Source organism: Gopherus evgoodei, chromosome 6, assembly GCF_007399415.2.
Source record: "Gopherus evgoodei ecotype Sinaloan lineage chromosome 6, rGopEvg1_v1.p, whole genome shotgun sequence".
In the NCBI taxonomy this organism is placed as follows: Eukaryota; Metazoa; Chordata; order Testudines; family Testudinidae; genus Gopherus; species Gopherus evgoodei.
In genome coordinates this window covers 29758716-29774976 of record NC_044327.1, presented here as the reverse complement: position 1 = coordinate 29774976, position 16261 = coordinate 29758716, and the positions used below count along the sequence as shown (strand labels likewise).

At 41.2% G+C, this 16261-nt stretch overlaps 1 protein-coding gene across 10 annotated transcripts in view; it reads right to left on the bottom strand.

Moving 5' to 3' along the window:
- The window catches only part of CCDC171 (coiled-coil domain containing 171), a 274485-nt gene that overhangs the window by 117179 nt on the left and 141045 nt on the right, over positions 1-16261 (bottom strand). For 9 of the 10 annotated variants that reach the window (XM_030565906.1, XM_030565904.1, XM_030565900.1 and 6 more), the window contains one exon: positions 540-671. In XM_030565906.1, coding sequence (XP_030421766.1) covers positions 540-671 — 132 coding nt within the window. Of the gene's footprint in view, positions 1-539; positions 672-3715; positions 3814-16261 lie in introns of those variants that run through there. The other variant, XM_030565909.1, reaches the window with a different exon arrangement.

The window sequence follows — 16261 nt, the reverse complement described above, 5'->3', positions numbered from 1 at the left end:
TAGACATGGAAACATGCCAGTCTTTAAAACCAGGGATTACAAGAACAAAATATTTTCTGTGCTTGATTATTCTAAACTGCAATTCTACTTACATTAGTATTGCTCTAAAAATGTTGATTCTTTGGCAGTTTAAATCTCCAGTAATCTGTTAATTTTTAGAGAAAAAAATCTTAAACAAGTCAGAAGAAGCAGGGAAATATTGTTTCTTTTCTTTATTCTTCTGGCATGTTCCGGTTAAATTAAATAGGAAAGCAGCTTTTCCCAACATTACTTTTCAGTCAAATATAACATTTTACATCTTTTTCTGTGGTAATTGTTTTTTCCCCTATTTTTAATATTTCATCTCCAATATTAAAAGCTCCTAACAGTCTCTGAATTATATCATTCAAAGACATGTAAGGAGATTAGTTTGTTTTTCTTTTTAGCTGTTGACTACAACATTTTTGAAGCTTTTATTCTCTTCACTTAAAGCAGTTTTGTTTCTCTCTCTGTCTCATTTGAAAAAGAAAAAAAAAAAAAAAAATTATTTAGACTCTAACCTGAAATGCTACAACCTCTGGCCCGCCCTTCAGCCCTTCCATTGCAAAGGTCTCCAGGTGCAGTTTGGGTAGCTGCAGGGTGAAGTCATTCCTGGTTGCCGCAGTCCGTGACAGCGAGATCTGATCTCTGACCTAAAGGGAAAAAAAACCCAGCGTCAATGGAAATTCCCCTTCAGACACATTAACTGGGATGAACTGGGTCCCCTTGAGCCCACTGAGTGGACTTGCATTGATCGCTGGACCTGAAATCCATGAATAAATTTAGGACTAATTGATTTTTCGTTGCAAATAAATCTCTAATTCAGAGTGCTGGGAGAGAATGCTAAGAAGAAAAAGCATCCTCCTCTGGACTGAAATGAGAAGGGAAGAAGAGTCACTGAGGGCTTCACTCCAACTGGTGGACAAATTTTACAGATTCATCCCTCCTAAAACACCTAACACAAAAGAAAACAAATAGTAGGCAGTAATTACACTTTCCATCCAACAATCAACTATTAATAAAGTACTGTGCAACAACACGAAAGAGATGATAAATGAGTTTCAACTGCTGTGTAGAGATCATACACATCGCAGAGGGGTTCAATAGAACAAATTTAATTAAGCCCCAGAATAATATTTAAAATCCTTCCTAAAACAAAAATAAAAATCTACCTGTAGCAGGATTTTTTTCTTCTGTTAATTGCACAGCCTGTTAGATTTCTTACAGCAGATTCACATAAAGGAACTAATACATATTAGTATTAGCTAACTTAGCTGTACACCTTCTAAACAAGGAAAAGGAAACCAGTAGCATTTGTACAAAGCCTAGACAGCTTGATTTTTTTAAGGACTGTGAAAGGTAAAAATTAAACAAAATAACCAACCTCTCCCCCCCCCCCCAATACACATGTGAAAGTCTTACTTATGTTGACAAATGTAACCATATGCAGTTGGTATCACACTGCCATCTGATGGCTAAGAAAAAACTGCTTTTAATACATTATACAAACATATGCCATGAAAATGACAAAAATAAATAAGTAGAACTCTCAGCTATATAAATGATGAATATTTTCCCCTTTAAATATCCAAACATATACTGTGTCACATTAATATGAAATACTTTCATTAACAAAAAAGATTTTCCCCACTACTAAAAGTATAATTATATTTTGTAAGTGTATATTACACATAGAACACATGTAAAAACTGTACACACCCAATTTTTCCATTTTCATTTGATACAAAAGGTAAATTATCAATTTGCCCTTTTTCCTAATCTTGCACAATTTTTGGATCTTGCAAAATAAAATTTCAGTAGTTAAACTGAATTATATTATATACTAATATGATATACATTCTGTTACATAAGATTATCTACCATGGCAAAGATCATTATTGACTTTTATTGTTAATGCATAGTTTTAGAAGGGAATAATAAAATGACAGAACATACAATTTACCAACATTATTTACGAATATAAATTTGGGCCGCTTCTAAAATATCCAATCAACCCTAAATTAAAATATATTCCACCGATTTAAGATTCCAGATGGCATTTGTCTCCTTTTAATGGCTTCTACTTTTTAAAATGCTATTGATTATACTTCAGAACGTACTCCACGTAGCATCACAACAATTGAAATCTACTGTGATTAAACAAGTGTGTTTGTGTAACTTTATAGATATACAGGACTACAAATACATTATTTTTTATTCTTCTGCTATCATCCATAGGAATAGGGAGCTCTACATTTCCCAGGCTGACCTAAAGAATTCCTGTCAATACCTGTGGCTGCCAAACATATGCACTATAATGCAATTTTAATCAGCATAGGCCACACGTTTTTTTCACACATAGTGTACTAGGTTCAGGATATACAGTCCTGCGGAACAAATATATTCTCCTGGGTCTTCTGTCAGAATGTGTAATGCTGTTCAGATATTAACCGTGCTTAATATAACACAAACACTTTATTTTAAACATATATTTGATTTAAATTTTTATAGTTTATAAATATCAACTTTTCAGGCTCTTTTAGTTGCCAATATGCACGCAGATAAAAGAAAACATTAATGTGGATTAAGGTACTAAGAATTTATCAACATCAAACCACCAGTGTTTTGCCTTCTACCCTTCTGAACCATAGTCAATAGATCTAAATATTTTACTGCACCCTGGCCAATTCATTGTTTGATGTTTAAAAACTCACCCAGAATCAAAGAAAATTTATTAAATTTGAGCCCCCAAATGAGATACTATTAGCTTTGAAAGTCAAGTTTAACTGCGATATTGATGATTCTCTTTTTCTGTGACAAAATCACTAGGGAAATCCCTGATGTCAAAGTACAAAAGCAGATTGCTAATACTGGGGGAAGAGGGTGGGGGGGGAACAATGTATAAGCAATGTAGGTATAATGCACAGCATAGTAAACATAACAGAGATCCTTTTAACCCTGTTAGCATCAGGCGCTATGTTTCACTACTGCAGCCTGACACTCACTGGACAATAAGTCATTTTTAAAAAATGTAGTAAATGTATATCATTACCACCACCACCACATCAGAAAGGAACGTATTAGTTCCTTAAATGTATGATTCCTGATACCAAAATTCCCAATTAAAATATTTCATAATTTTTTTTTTTATCTTTTAGATATAAAAGGATGTATGTTATTTTCAAACCGCTTGGACACTTTGCTTAGATAAGATATTTAGAGCTTTCCTTTTGAGAAGTCAAGAGTCGTATATATTGTATTTGTCAAGATTTAATTGAAATGCAGAAAACTGAAGTCTTATTTATTTACAGGCCACATGCTGTGCAAACATCCTTATGCTGCTTCACCATAAAGTCAGCACAGTCTTTCAATTGACCACACAGTCAAGATGTGACAAGTCATCATGGCCCCAATTCTGTAGAAGCATCCACACAGCTAAAATTTTATGCATTTATGTCGAATCCCACTGACTTCCCTTTCAAGATTTTAAGTTGAATGTAAAAACTGTTTTCTAAACCTTGAAGACTTTTGAGAGCTAGAATGATGGATCTGTACTCAGGAGGAGGTGGTGTTTTTTATTGCCATGAGGAAGTTAGTAGAATGTCTGCAAAATGAAACTTTAAGAAAAACTAAAATTGTGGAATAAGTGTTGTGCTGATACAAAATTGTACAAAACAATGAAGACATTTTTACTCACGGATTGCAGCAGAGAAAAAGCAAATAGTATACAATTTATTTTTGTATACACTCTTTCATAGCAAAAGTATCACAAAACGTATCACAGCTGACTTGGATCTGTAAGTGAAAACACAAGTACAGAGGTTTTGCCTGAGAAAGAACTGTAGGACTGAGTCCTTAAAAAAAACACAACAAAAAACAAAGTCCACACCAATAGATTTATTACAATGACTAACAGTGTGCAAAACTGCTTTCAGCATCCTATATGAGAAAAGGGGTTTAGAGGCGGAGACCTCAAAAGCAAAAATACTCATATGCATTTAGCTAGATTGCTTCAGCAGGAACTTTGGATAGGTTTCCGGTTCCGAAACAAGTGTCATAAATGTGGATCCTGCAAAGACTTACAGGCATGCTTAACTTTATGTACTGTGAAGATTCCCATTGGTAGAGTGGGTAAGTTAAGTACATGTGTAGTTTGCAGGATCTGGGATTTTTTTTTTAAATGGTGCCGGAAAATGGGCTAAAACTTAACGATCTGTAAAGCTCCATGAAACAACAGACTACGAAAACATTTTCAAACCGTGGAACATAAGGATTTATGACAGTCTGATTAACTTTTTAACGAATTGGATACTATACCCACTCAATTTTAAATCAATAAAGCACTGATAAATTAAGATCAAAAGATAATACCAAGAATATAACTTGACATTAAAAGGTAGGTTAGCTGTGTAGATAAAACACAGAGTTCAGTGCACTAATCTTTCATGTCTAGAGGTTAAAATATTGTGCTGGTTACAAGTGGAAATAGTTTTGGCTGCATCCTAGTTCCCATTTATCTACATCACACATTTGTCTCCCCACCACACACTCTGATATAACTAGCAATACCTGCTCAAGACAGACACAGGATTATGTTCAAGGGTGTTTAAAGTCAAGGTTAAGGTGCACTTGTCTATCTGTGGGCTTTAGTGCACTCAGTAAATGTGGTAAGTTAGAGATTTTAGTCCCTTACTTTTGGCCTGATTAATCAACACTGTCTTACAGGAGTAAGTGCTACTCCGCAGAAGACCTGCAGAACTAGTCCTTTTATAAGTACTAAATTCACCTTCAATGTTTAAAAGTAATGCCAGTGTGCTGTAAAACTTCTTGTTCTCTGTTCTGTATTCAATTAATTGTATAGATCATAATATGGTCTGTGCAACTGTGAGATGCTCATGTTACTCAGTAGTTAGGAAGCAATGAGAGACTTGTGCAGGTCATTCCAAATGAGTGCCAAGAAAGAAGTTACACATCTCCAATTCGGACTGCTGCTGGGGACCAAGCCAGCTCCAGATCTGCTCTAACTTGAGCCAGTGGTTAGACAATTTCAAAGAGCTGCTGTGCTGGGCAAGCTCACCGGCTAGGCAAGCACTGTCCCTTCCATACCCCAGCCCCCATTGGGGTGGGGAGCATAGAACTGTCTACAATGCAAATCCTCAGCAGCTCTAAGTCTCCTTAGGTGCTGGCTGCACAGATAGACTTCCAGATTCATCTTGGTGCAAACTCCTCCCTGAATTCATGGCCTACTGTGAGTCTGCACATTTGAATGAGAATAGGAGATTATTTGCATCAGCTGTGCTCCCTCTTCCCTTGATGTCATACAGCCTTCAGATCATTCCAAGCCCAGACAATCAGCAACAGCCTGTTCCATTTGCCTTCTTCAATGCAGATTTCAGACCAGACTTTATGACAGATCTGAGCAACTTCCCTCAACGTCGCTGTGTGCAGAGGCTGATAATGTTGCCGCTGGTGCTGAGGCAATCAGCTGGGACAGCCTAGGACTGGCCTGCACTTCTAAATTTGAGCAATTAAGTCCACCAAAACTACAAGATAAACAACAGGTAAAGGTAGCTAATCAGATTGGAACCAGTGTTGGGAATGGAACCAGCCAAGCTACACATGGAAAGGAGCATAAACAAAATAAACAAACGAACTAAATGCAAGAAATCCTAACTTGACAAAATGGGTGCCACGCATAGGGAGAAAGAGGAAGATGTTTATTATTTGGGTATTTTTTATCACAATGGTATCTGAGTGCACAGCTCCTTACATAACCACTCACCAAACCAAGGAGTATGCACACACTCCAAGAGGGGCTGGTGTCTGGAGATTTTTTACTTGGCTTAGAGGGTGCACACATAATCCCCTGAAGTAGGGGCCACACTGACAATACTCAAGGAGACGTGTGTTAAAATAACACCAAATTTCCAAATTAACATCTGAAACAAATAACTAACTTCTTAACTGAAAACTTGTTAAAAATTGCTTTATATTATGCCGATTATGAGGCTCTTTTTCATGTTATTGCAATGCAGAAACTACTCTTCCAAACACATATAGTCACAATACAATATTAAAGCAAAACTTACAAGTTATTTAAACAACATGAACTGCTGGATAAACAGTAGTTATGTGATGAGACATGGCTCATATAAAACTGATGAACTTTTTTAAAAGCTAGGCAAAGTCATAGGATTAATTGTCAGAGTGAAAGAGTACAATCCTGTACTTAACTAGAATTACAGTGCACACTACCCCACAAAAAATCCATGCTCTGTTGGATAAGATGTTATTTGATCCAGACCTCTATTAGCAAACACTAACCATTGTGCCAAAGCTAGGCTGTAGTTGTGGGCTGTGTACTGTAATATGTCCCCTATGAACAGATTTCAATGACTTGGGCTTGAAATGAACCCATGTCTGGAGAAAATAATGGCTAATGCATTAACTAATTTCACAGTCCTCCACACAAGGATATTTCCTTACTTAAGGCAAACTACACAAAAATCTTCAGACTTCCAAAAGAATGAAGACAGTCAAGCTCTGGAATTGGTTATTTAGATAAGTCTAAGCTGAAAACACTTAAGACATGGATACGACATTCTGCAATGTCTTATCTTTAGTTTGTCAAGGTTTTTAAAATCCCTCTTGAGCTGGAGTACCATTTTTAGCTTGGCTAGGTCAGAATGACACTGAACAATATGAATGATGACACACTAGACAGCTATATGGACAGAGTTGTCATCAGCAAACCAGCTGTGCTAACACCTGTATGTCCTGCACAACTGATCTTTAGGAACAAGGATCAAGAAAGACAGATTAGTGTGTGTGGGGGGAAACAAAAGCTATTTACAAAATGTTAAAATTAAGGGGGAGAGGTGTTAATTTGAAGGAAGGGGAAAGAGAAGAAAATATTTTATATTTAATATATCAGACACAAATAGGATAGCTTGTTTCTTACTACAATTCCTTTCAAAAGCCATTTGGAAGCTTTAAATTTTAATCAATTCCTTTGTAATTTGTTTGTTCCACATGCACATGCACACTTTTTTGCAATAGGTGTCAGATTAACATTACTGGAGACTGAAGTAAACAGACACTACAACCCACAGTTCCTGTTTCCCCACATTTTCCTGCCAGTGTCTCTCAACCCTGCCCAGAAATAACTACCTTCGGGGGGGGGGGGGGGAGGGGAAGGAAAGGGGTGATGTTAGTTAAGGCAAAAATTTTGAAACTTGAATTCCTAAAATTAGACGCCTAAAATCAATACTTAGACTTCTAAATAATGTGGCTGATTTCCAAATGTGCCAAGTACCATGGATCTCATACAAGTCAGAGGGAGATGGAGTGCTCAAGCGCTTCTGAACATCAGGCCACTTTTATTAGAAGCCAATATAGATAAGGGACCCTAGCTGTAGGCACTCAAGTTTGGAAATTTTGGCCTTTGCTTTCTGTCCCAATCAGTCTTTGGTCTAACTGTTGAGACTGACTGCACCGCATCTGAAGCGGGGCAAACGTTGTCTGGGCTTGCCAAAGGAGGGCAGCTGTGCTTTATGGCTGGGGGAATGAGGTCAGAGACTGCTGCAAAAGGTTAACAGTGGTCAGCTTTGCAGTGCTGACTCACCCTCCAGTAACGTGAGGTCTGAAGACTATATAGGTGCAAGCCCTGGGCATGGGAAGCCCCTTTGTTCCACGCACAGTGGACGCCTGGTCTCATTTAAAGTTTGCCAGATTTCGTGAGCTTGCACCAGGAGCTAACAACGAACCCGAGCAGATGCCGCTGGCTCTATGGAACCTCAGCATATGATGTAGTTAGTGGCATGGAGATTCTTGGCTTCGGGCACACAGCTGAGCTACGCAAGAAGTTGTTTTTCAATGAGTTCTTTCAATTTAAGGATCCAGAGAGCTTGTCACCTATACTTCCCATTGCAGAGGGCGGTACCTGGTCGAGGACAACCCAGCTGCTGGTGCCCCTTAACAATCCTGGCATGGTACAAGGGACAATGGGATCTTTCTGGAGAATGGGGCTTCACCTATTGGGGCTGCTATACAAGAGGCCATTGGGAGATGTTTGGGAACCCAACTGGGTGGGTGAGGAGGCAGCCAAGCAATTGTTGGCAACCGCTTGTGGCAGATGTCCAGTGCAGGTACTCCATACGGAAGGCATCAGTGACCAGATAAATGGCCTGGTAAAGGACTTAAAAGGAGGTGCTGGATAAAGGAACAGAGTGAGGGAGGGGGTTGGGGACTCCTATGATTGGTATAGCAGGGAGCCAATCCCACCCCCCATTCTCACAGCCCACTTTAACCCTCCCGCGAGCTGAGTGGATAATAAGGTCCAAGCCATGGGTTGGCTGGGGGACCTGGATGGAAAATGAAGGGGGGGCTGATGGAAAGCCTCAGGCAATGATTTGAATAACGTGGATTTGCCTGCACTGTACACTTTATCTGCCAGGTAGTCCCAGGTATCTATATAATAAAAGTTGTGGCCTGAGTAAATCCATATCACATTTCTCCTGTACTTCTTTTGGTATACCCAGACAATGCCAGTGAGTGTCACTTGCAATGAGTGTTGTAGGAAACTGGACACTGGAAAGCTGGGATTGAAACCTTGCTGTAAACTGATTTCTTACAGGCCATAAAACCACCGGCCATAAAGTAAATGAATTTTTCACTATAGACTACACCTGAGGTAGCAGCCTAGCATTGAGAGTTCAGACTTGTTATCACATTAGTAATTCTTAAGCTATCCACAGTCCCATCTCAACTCCTTCTATCCCATTGGTTCTCTATCAGTGGTTCCCCAACTTGTTCACACCGCTTGTGCAGGGAAACCCCTGGCGGGCCGGGCCAGTCTGTTTACCTGCCCCGTCCGCAGGTTCATCCAATCTCGGCTCCCAGTGGCCGCGGTTTGCTGCTCCAGGCCAATGGGAGCTGCTGGAAGCGGCAGCCAGTATGTCCCGAGGCCCGTGTCACTTCCAGCAGCTCTCATTGGCCTGGAGCACCGAACCGCAGCCACTGGGAGCCGAGATTGGACGAACCTGCGGACGGGGCAGGTAAACAGACTGGCCCGGCCCGCCAGGAGCTTTCTTTGCACAAGCGGCGGAACAAGTTTGGGAACCGCTGTTCTATATTCAAAAAAATAATTTAGCATTAAAACATATAGTAAAATCTCACCCCTACACACACAGTTACATTGATTTTCTGAGGAGAAAAACAAAAAAGGGTTAATTCAAGCCTCCCAACTTTCACAGTGACTCTTTTTTTAAAAAAAAAATTATCAACACCGAAGGATCAAATCTTGTTCTCAGTTACACTCATGTGAAACAGCCCAGTAAGCCAATAGATTGTCAGTTAGGTCTTCTCTGTAAGTTCTCATCTATAGACCTTTAATCTTTATACAACAGTACACTTTTACATACTAAACCACAAATTAAGGATGAGAAGAAAAAAATCCTGTTAATATTTAAACTAAAATAATCTACTTTCCATATACACAAAGATACACACCAGTTTGTACAGAATAGCTGTTATATTTTTTTTTACCATTCTTTCAGACAAATTGTATCTCCCAAATGCATTATAAAAATAAATAATACAGTTAAAGTTAAAATAAAAAAACCATCAAAGGGAAATTGAAAATTAGGAGTAGAGGACCAGGTGAGGAGAGAGGTTTTTAAGAGAGATTAGAAAAAAGATAGTTGATGGGTATAGAGCAGTGGGGTTCCAACACTGGTCCTTTGGTCAGGGCCAGCTCCAGCACCAGCTCAGCAAGCAGGTGCCTGGGCAGCCAAGGGGAAGGGGCAGCACGTCGGGCTCTTCGGCGGCAATTCGGTGGCAGCTCCCTCGGTCCCTCTCGCAGGGAAGGACCTGCAGCTGAATTGCTGTCAAAGAAGAATGTGGCGTGGTGGAGCTGCTGCTGATCACGCCTTTTTTTCGCCTCCCCTGCCACCTGGGGCAAGAAAAAATCCTGGAGCCGGCCCTGCCTTTGGGTTCTTACATGTGGCACTTGAGGATGATTGTGTTAAGAAGAAATTTGTATGAATGTGATTATGATTGAAAATATAATGCAGAAAGGGATTTTGGGGTGGGAGGAGAATTGTTCCTGAGTGTTTCATTAGCACAGAGTGAAGCTGAACGCAGGTTAAGTTGAACAAGCAGAACTTTATTAAACCTGTGAACTGCTCTGTATATATGAATGAGTTGCTTACAGCCTAACTCCCTGTGTTCTCTTGTTCGCACTGGTGACCCGTGTTTGATCTCTGAACTGTTCTCACATGCCACTTTAGGAAGGGCAGCTGGGTTACTCTGTTGACAGGTGTTGGAACCTTGCTGGGAGATGCTAAATGATTTCTGCTAACTCACTGTGACAGGTGCAGCTCATTAACCCATCAGGACTAAATGAGTGGCTTCTCTGGCAGAGAAACGTAGGGTCTGGGCTTGAGCAGGAGTTGTTTATTTTGTGTTAATTCATTAACAAAGATAAAACATCAGGAAGAGGGCAAGGTTTTGCGCCTACGCTGCCAAGAGTGAGTGGTGTTGGATGAGGGTCAGAACACCACCAACTTACAAAGTGTATCTGGGTTAAAACAGTTAAGAGTGTTCACAATTTATGGCCACGAATGGGACTCATTGGGATGATTTGCCATGGCAGGACTGTGCACATGAAGAAGTGTGAGAGCTGGGATTTACGGAAGCCTCAGAGAAGGGAGCTACAACAGTCACGTTGAGAGGAAATGTAAAATCAAGGCTGAGGATTTCAGAAGAGTTGGAGCTCAGCTATTGCTTTGGCTGGCTATATGATTATAACTGGTAAATCACAAGTACTGTGTTTATAAAGGCTAGCCAGTAAAAAGAACAAGTTTAGCATGTGCAGTAATGTGGATAAACAATATATTACTATTACTAGGAAATATATAAAGTATTAATGAAATATGGTTTGTCAACATAAATATAGCACGCATAATTATGCTCACATATTTATGATGTCTGAGAATTTTCAAGTTTTTTATAATACAATTTTAATATACTATTAGATTTTAAATAAACTTCTTTAAAAAGTTTTTGTCGAGAAAAGTATGAACAACTACATTTGAAGAGAGACCTAGTGCTAAGTATAACCTATGAAAAACTTGATTATTGTAGCGTACACTTTACTCTGGTATTTTAAACTTTACAACAAAGAATTGAAGTTGAAATTAGAGTTCTAGGAGAATTTTGCTGATCAGCGCAGTTAAAGATTTGTCTTTAAAAACTGTGCTAGTCCCTTTTTTCTATAGTTTATTTATTTAATGAAAAATAGGTTAATCGAGCCCTAGTATAGATGACCACTGTAATACAGTTGTGATTAATGCTATTTTGTTCCTAGTATGGAACGGCTTACAGTATTTCCAATCCCAAGCATTCAAAAATTATGAGTAAGGCCTCAAAGTCATGTGATTGGCTTAAAATCATGAGATTTTAAAAAATAGCTTCCTTTTATTTGCTTTCTGCTTTTCATATGTATGGGGTACATTCAGGCCATGTTTTCAAACTTTTTTCCACTCCATGAGGGCTAAAAATATTGCTTTTTTTTAATTAAACGAAACCCAAGATTATCATGTAACTCACTTATTCCAGTCCACAAGTGGGAGTTTAAAGAAAAACAGCAAATATTAGGAGTCGCATGGTAAACATATGAGAGATGGCAACATTGACTTTAGTGTAAATTCTCCAGATCTTGCCACTTTGTTGTGACACTCCCAGCCAAAAAGAATCAGTCCTCATTTGGACACAAGAAAGCTTTTTTATGTAACTAAAAAGGTAAACAGTATAATATGTCATTAATAGTTTAGATTAAAACAATGATGTTCTGCTCTACTTTTTCCAATTGACTGTGCAAGATAGCTGCTATCCAGTATAAATAAAAATAATCATTGCAACATATGAAACATAAAGAACAGCTACCTCAGGCTCACGGTGCCCTTGACAAGTAATTAAAAAATGCCAACCAACACAAACACAAACAGTAGCCACCACCATAATCCACACAAAGAAACCAGTCCACAAAACTGAATTTGCTCACCTCAGAGCTCATAAAACTCTAACCCATTTCCCTACCCTCCAAATAATTTACCTTCCACTGGGAGGATGAACAGATAACTGCGCTCAGACCAAACAGTAACCTAATAAAAATAGCCTTATCCAGAGCCTCCAAAGATACCTCCTAACCTGAAGAAGGAGGCCAGGGGGCCTTTCTGATTATACAATTTTAGACTTTTTTTAAAAGGTAGATTTATCTAGTTAATAGTTCAGAAGGAACCAAACAAATCTGTAAGAAGAATTTTCAAATGTGTTGACAGCAAAAATGACAAAGGTTCTTAACATCTAAAACCTAAGTAATCATTCAGAGTATATCACTTCAACAGAGCCCCCTCCTCATTGTTATGTGGACTATGATACCATGAGTTCTGCAAGCAACTTGATACATTTGGGTCTGATCTGCAGAAATGCTGAGTATTCACAGCTGTAAATGGAGTCACATAGGAGCTACGCTTTGAACATATAAAGTGCTGTATAATGCTAAGCACTGAAAAAATCAGGTCCTAGGTGTCTCAAATTGGGCATCCAAATTAGTGGAAACTTTAACCTTACTCTCTGTGCCTCAGCTCCTCATCCGTAAAATGGGATACTACTACTGCCCCCTCACCTTAGGGGAGCATTGTAATAATGACGTAATGTTTTTTTATATTCTATTTTGGTGATTGCCACAGAAAAGCCCATGAGGAAATTTATAATTCTATCTTCAGAGCAGGGACTGAATACTGTGCAGAAAATAAGATATGGGGCCACACAGTGAACAATGAGGATAATGCAAAATTGCATATTGATAGAGGCAGAAATCCTGTGAAAAATAATGTGAGACAATGTAAATAAAGACTGTCATAATGCTTATACACAAGGGGGGCCAAAATGTAACCTTAATTCTGTTGTTTTCTAACTTTTGAGTGCTTGACTTTTCAATCATAATAATGTTCTCTTAACACAGGGATCTGTGTGTATAATTAGTAGGGTTGCCAACTTTCTATGTGCAGAAAACGGAACACTCTTGCCCCATACGCTTCCCCAAGGCTCCACCCCTGCCTCACCCCCTGCTCACGCCGTTCTCCCTCCTCTGTTCCACCCTCACTTGCATGATCATTTTCACTGGGCTGGGGCAGGAGGTTGGGGCGAGGGGAGGGGCTGAGGGCTCCAGCAGGGGTGCAGGCTCCAAGATGGGGCCAGAAATTATGGGTTCAGGTTGTGGAAGGGGGGTCTGGGCTGGGGCAGGGGATTGCGGTGGTGGGGGTGATGGCTCTGGATGGGAGTGCGGGTTCCAGGCTGGGGCCGAATGGTTCAGAGTCTGGGAGAGGGTGCGGGGTGCAGGCTCCTGGAGGGAGTTTGGGTGTGGAAGGGAGCTCAGGACTGGGGCAGGGGGTTGGGATGCAGGAGGAGGTTTGGAGTTCGGACTCTGGGCGGCGCTCACCTCAGGCAGCTCCCCAGAAGAGGCACTATGTCCCTCGGCTAAGAGGCAGAGGCATGGCAAGGAGGCTCTGTGCGGTGCACAATGCCTCTTCTCACAGGCACCGCTCCTAGTGCTCCCATTGGCTATGGTTCCTGGCCAATAGGAGCTGTGGAGCCAGCACTTGAGGTAGGGGCAGCGCATGGAGCCCCCCATGCCATACCTCCACCTAGGAGCCGAGAGAGACATGTTGCTGCTTCTGGGGAGCCACGTGAAGCCAGGTAGGGAGCCTGCCTTTTCCCCGCTGCACCACCGACCGAACTTTTAACGACCCAGTCAGCAATGCTGACCAGAGCCACCAAGGTCCCTTTTTGACTGGGTATTCCGGTTGAAAACCGGCACCTGGCAACCCTAATAATTAGATATAAGTTCAATTAGTGCCTACAGAACTATTAAGAGTTCCCATTAGAGAAAAATAAGCTAGGTCATCCAGAAATTAGACCTATGAGTTCAACCCTTGTGAGTGATCAATTAGTGACCATTTGGAGCCTGAATACTGAACACTTGATGGCTGAACCATGCATGCTTATATCAGCATTACTGGCCTAAAGTCCACACCTACTCCATCTTACAGAAAAGCGTGGTGTCTGAGGCCTTGTCTACATTAAAGAGAAAAGTCGATCTAAGCTATGCAATTTGAGTTACGTGAATAGCGTAACTCAAATTGACGTAGCTTAGATTTACTTACCACAGGATCCACGCTATGCAATGTATGTGGTAAACGCTTTCCCATCGACTCCCCTTACTCTTCTCGATTAGGTGGAGTACAGGAGTCAACGGGACAGCGATTGGCGGTTGATTTAGCGGATCTTACCAGAGGATCGATGCTGCTAGTGAAGTGTAAACAAGCCCATAGATACATGGTTTTCTACAGATATGGCATTCCATGCATCAAAAAAAAATTTTTTTTGAACATGTAGATCTGCAGCTGTTGCATAGGTGGGTATCTGGAAACAATTAGTATCTCCATGGCTCAGAAGGTCCTGCTTGATCAAGAGGAAAGGTAATGGTGTACTGGACAGAGAAACCAAGTCTGAAAACCCAGATCATTCTCTGTAGGAAAGATGGATGGAAATGTGTAGAGAAGAGAGATCACCTCTCCCTAGTGCTATTCCACATTCTTCCTCTACTTGTAGAAGAATGCCCTTTTGAGTGCCCTGATAATAGTAGGAATAAAAGGACCGCTTGCTTCTCTAGCTTGATTTGTATTCTGTCTGCCTCATTTCTTCATCTGCAAAATGGGGATAAACATTTATACACCTCATGGGTATGCTGTACAGATAGATTTATTAATGTTTGTGAGGTGCTCAGACACCACAAGTGATGAGGGCTATTACATTTCACAGATTTCCAGAGACAGGTCCAATACTTTGGCTTGGGTTTTCTGGGACAGGCCAAAGGACTTAAATTATGAATTATTTACAGCCATTACTATGATTTGCTGCTGTGACTGCTACATCGTAAAAAGACGGTTACTCACCTTTGTAACTGTTGTTCTTCGAGATGTGTTGCTCATATCCATTCCAGTTAGGTGTGTGCGCCGCGCATGCACATTCGTCGGAAAACTTTTACCCTAGCAACTCAGTGGGCCGGCAGGTCGCCCCCTAGAGTGGCGCCGTCATGGCACTCGATATATACCCCTGCCGGCCCCCCCCCTCCTCAGTTCCTTCTTGCCGGCTACTCCGACAGTGGGGAAGGAGGAAGGGTGTGGAATGGATATAAGCAACACATCTCGAAGAACAACAGTTACAAAGGTGTGTAACTGTCTTTTCTTCTTCGAGTGATTGCTCATATCCATTCCAGTTAGGTGAATCCCAAGCCTTACGTAGGCGGTGGGGTCGGAGTGAAATGTGGCAGAATGAAAACTGCTGAGCCAGAGGCTACAGCATCTCTTGACTGTTGAACCAGGGCATACTGCGAAGCAAAGGTATGGACCGAGGATCAATGGAGCTGCACGACAGATCTCGTGGGTAGGTACACGAGCCAGCAAGGCGGCAGATGAAACCTGAGCCCTGGTAGAATGCATGGTGATGTGGCTTGGGGAAATATGAGCCAAATCATAACAAGTGCGGATGTACGCTATCATCCAAGATGAGATCCTCTGAGAGGAAAACAAGCAAGCCTTCCCTTTGGTCTGCTACCGTGACAGAGCTGGGGCACCTTATGAAATGGTTCTGTCAGCGCAATATAAATGCGAGCGTTCTACAGATGTCCAGGGAGTGCAATTGTTGCGCCCATTGCGTTGAGCTGTGGGTAACACGAAAGGCCAAAACCACCTGAGGGAGGAAAGCCGGGTGTGGTCGTAACCGCACCTTGTCTTTGTGAAACCTAGTGTACGGCGGAACCACCGTAAGAGCTCTGAGCTCAGAGACTCGTCTGGCTGATGTAACAGCTACGAGGAAAGTTGTTGTCCAAGACAGGTATAGCAGAGGGCCGGTCGCGAACGGCTCGAATGGGGAAGACGTAAGTCTGGTTAAAACTAGGTTGAGGTCCCAGGTTCGGGCTGGGCGGCGTATCCGAGGGTGCAAGCGCTCCAAGCCCTTGAGGGACCTCGAACCCATAGAGTGTGAGAACACGGAACGTCCACCTTAGCCTGGCTGGAAGGTAGAGATGGCTGCCAAGTGTACCCTCAGCGATAACACCGCCAGGTCCTGCCGCTGAAGGCCAGAGGCAGGCCAAATAGAGAGGATCGAGACCTCAGTA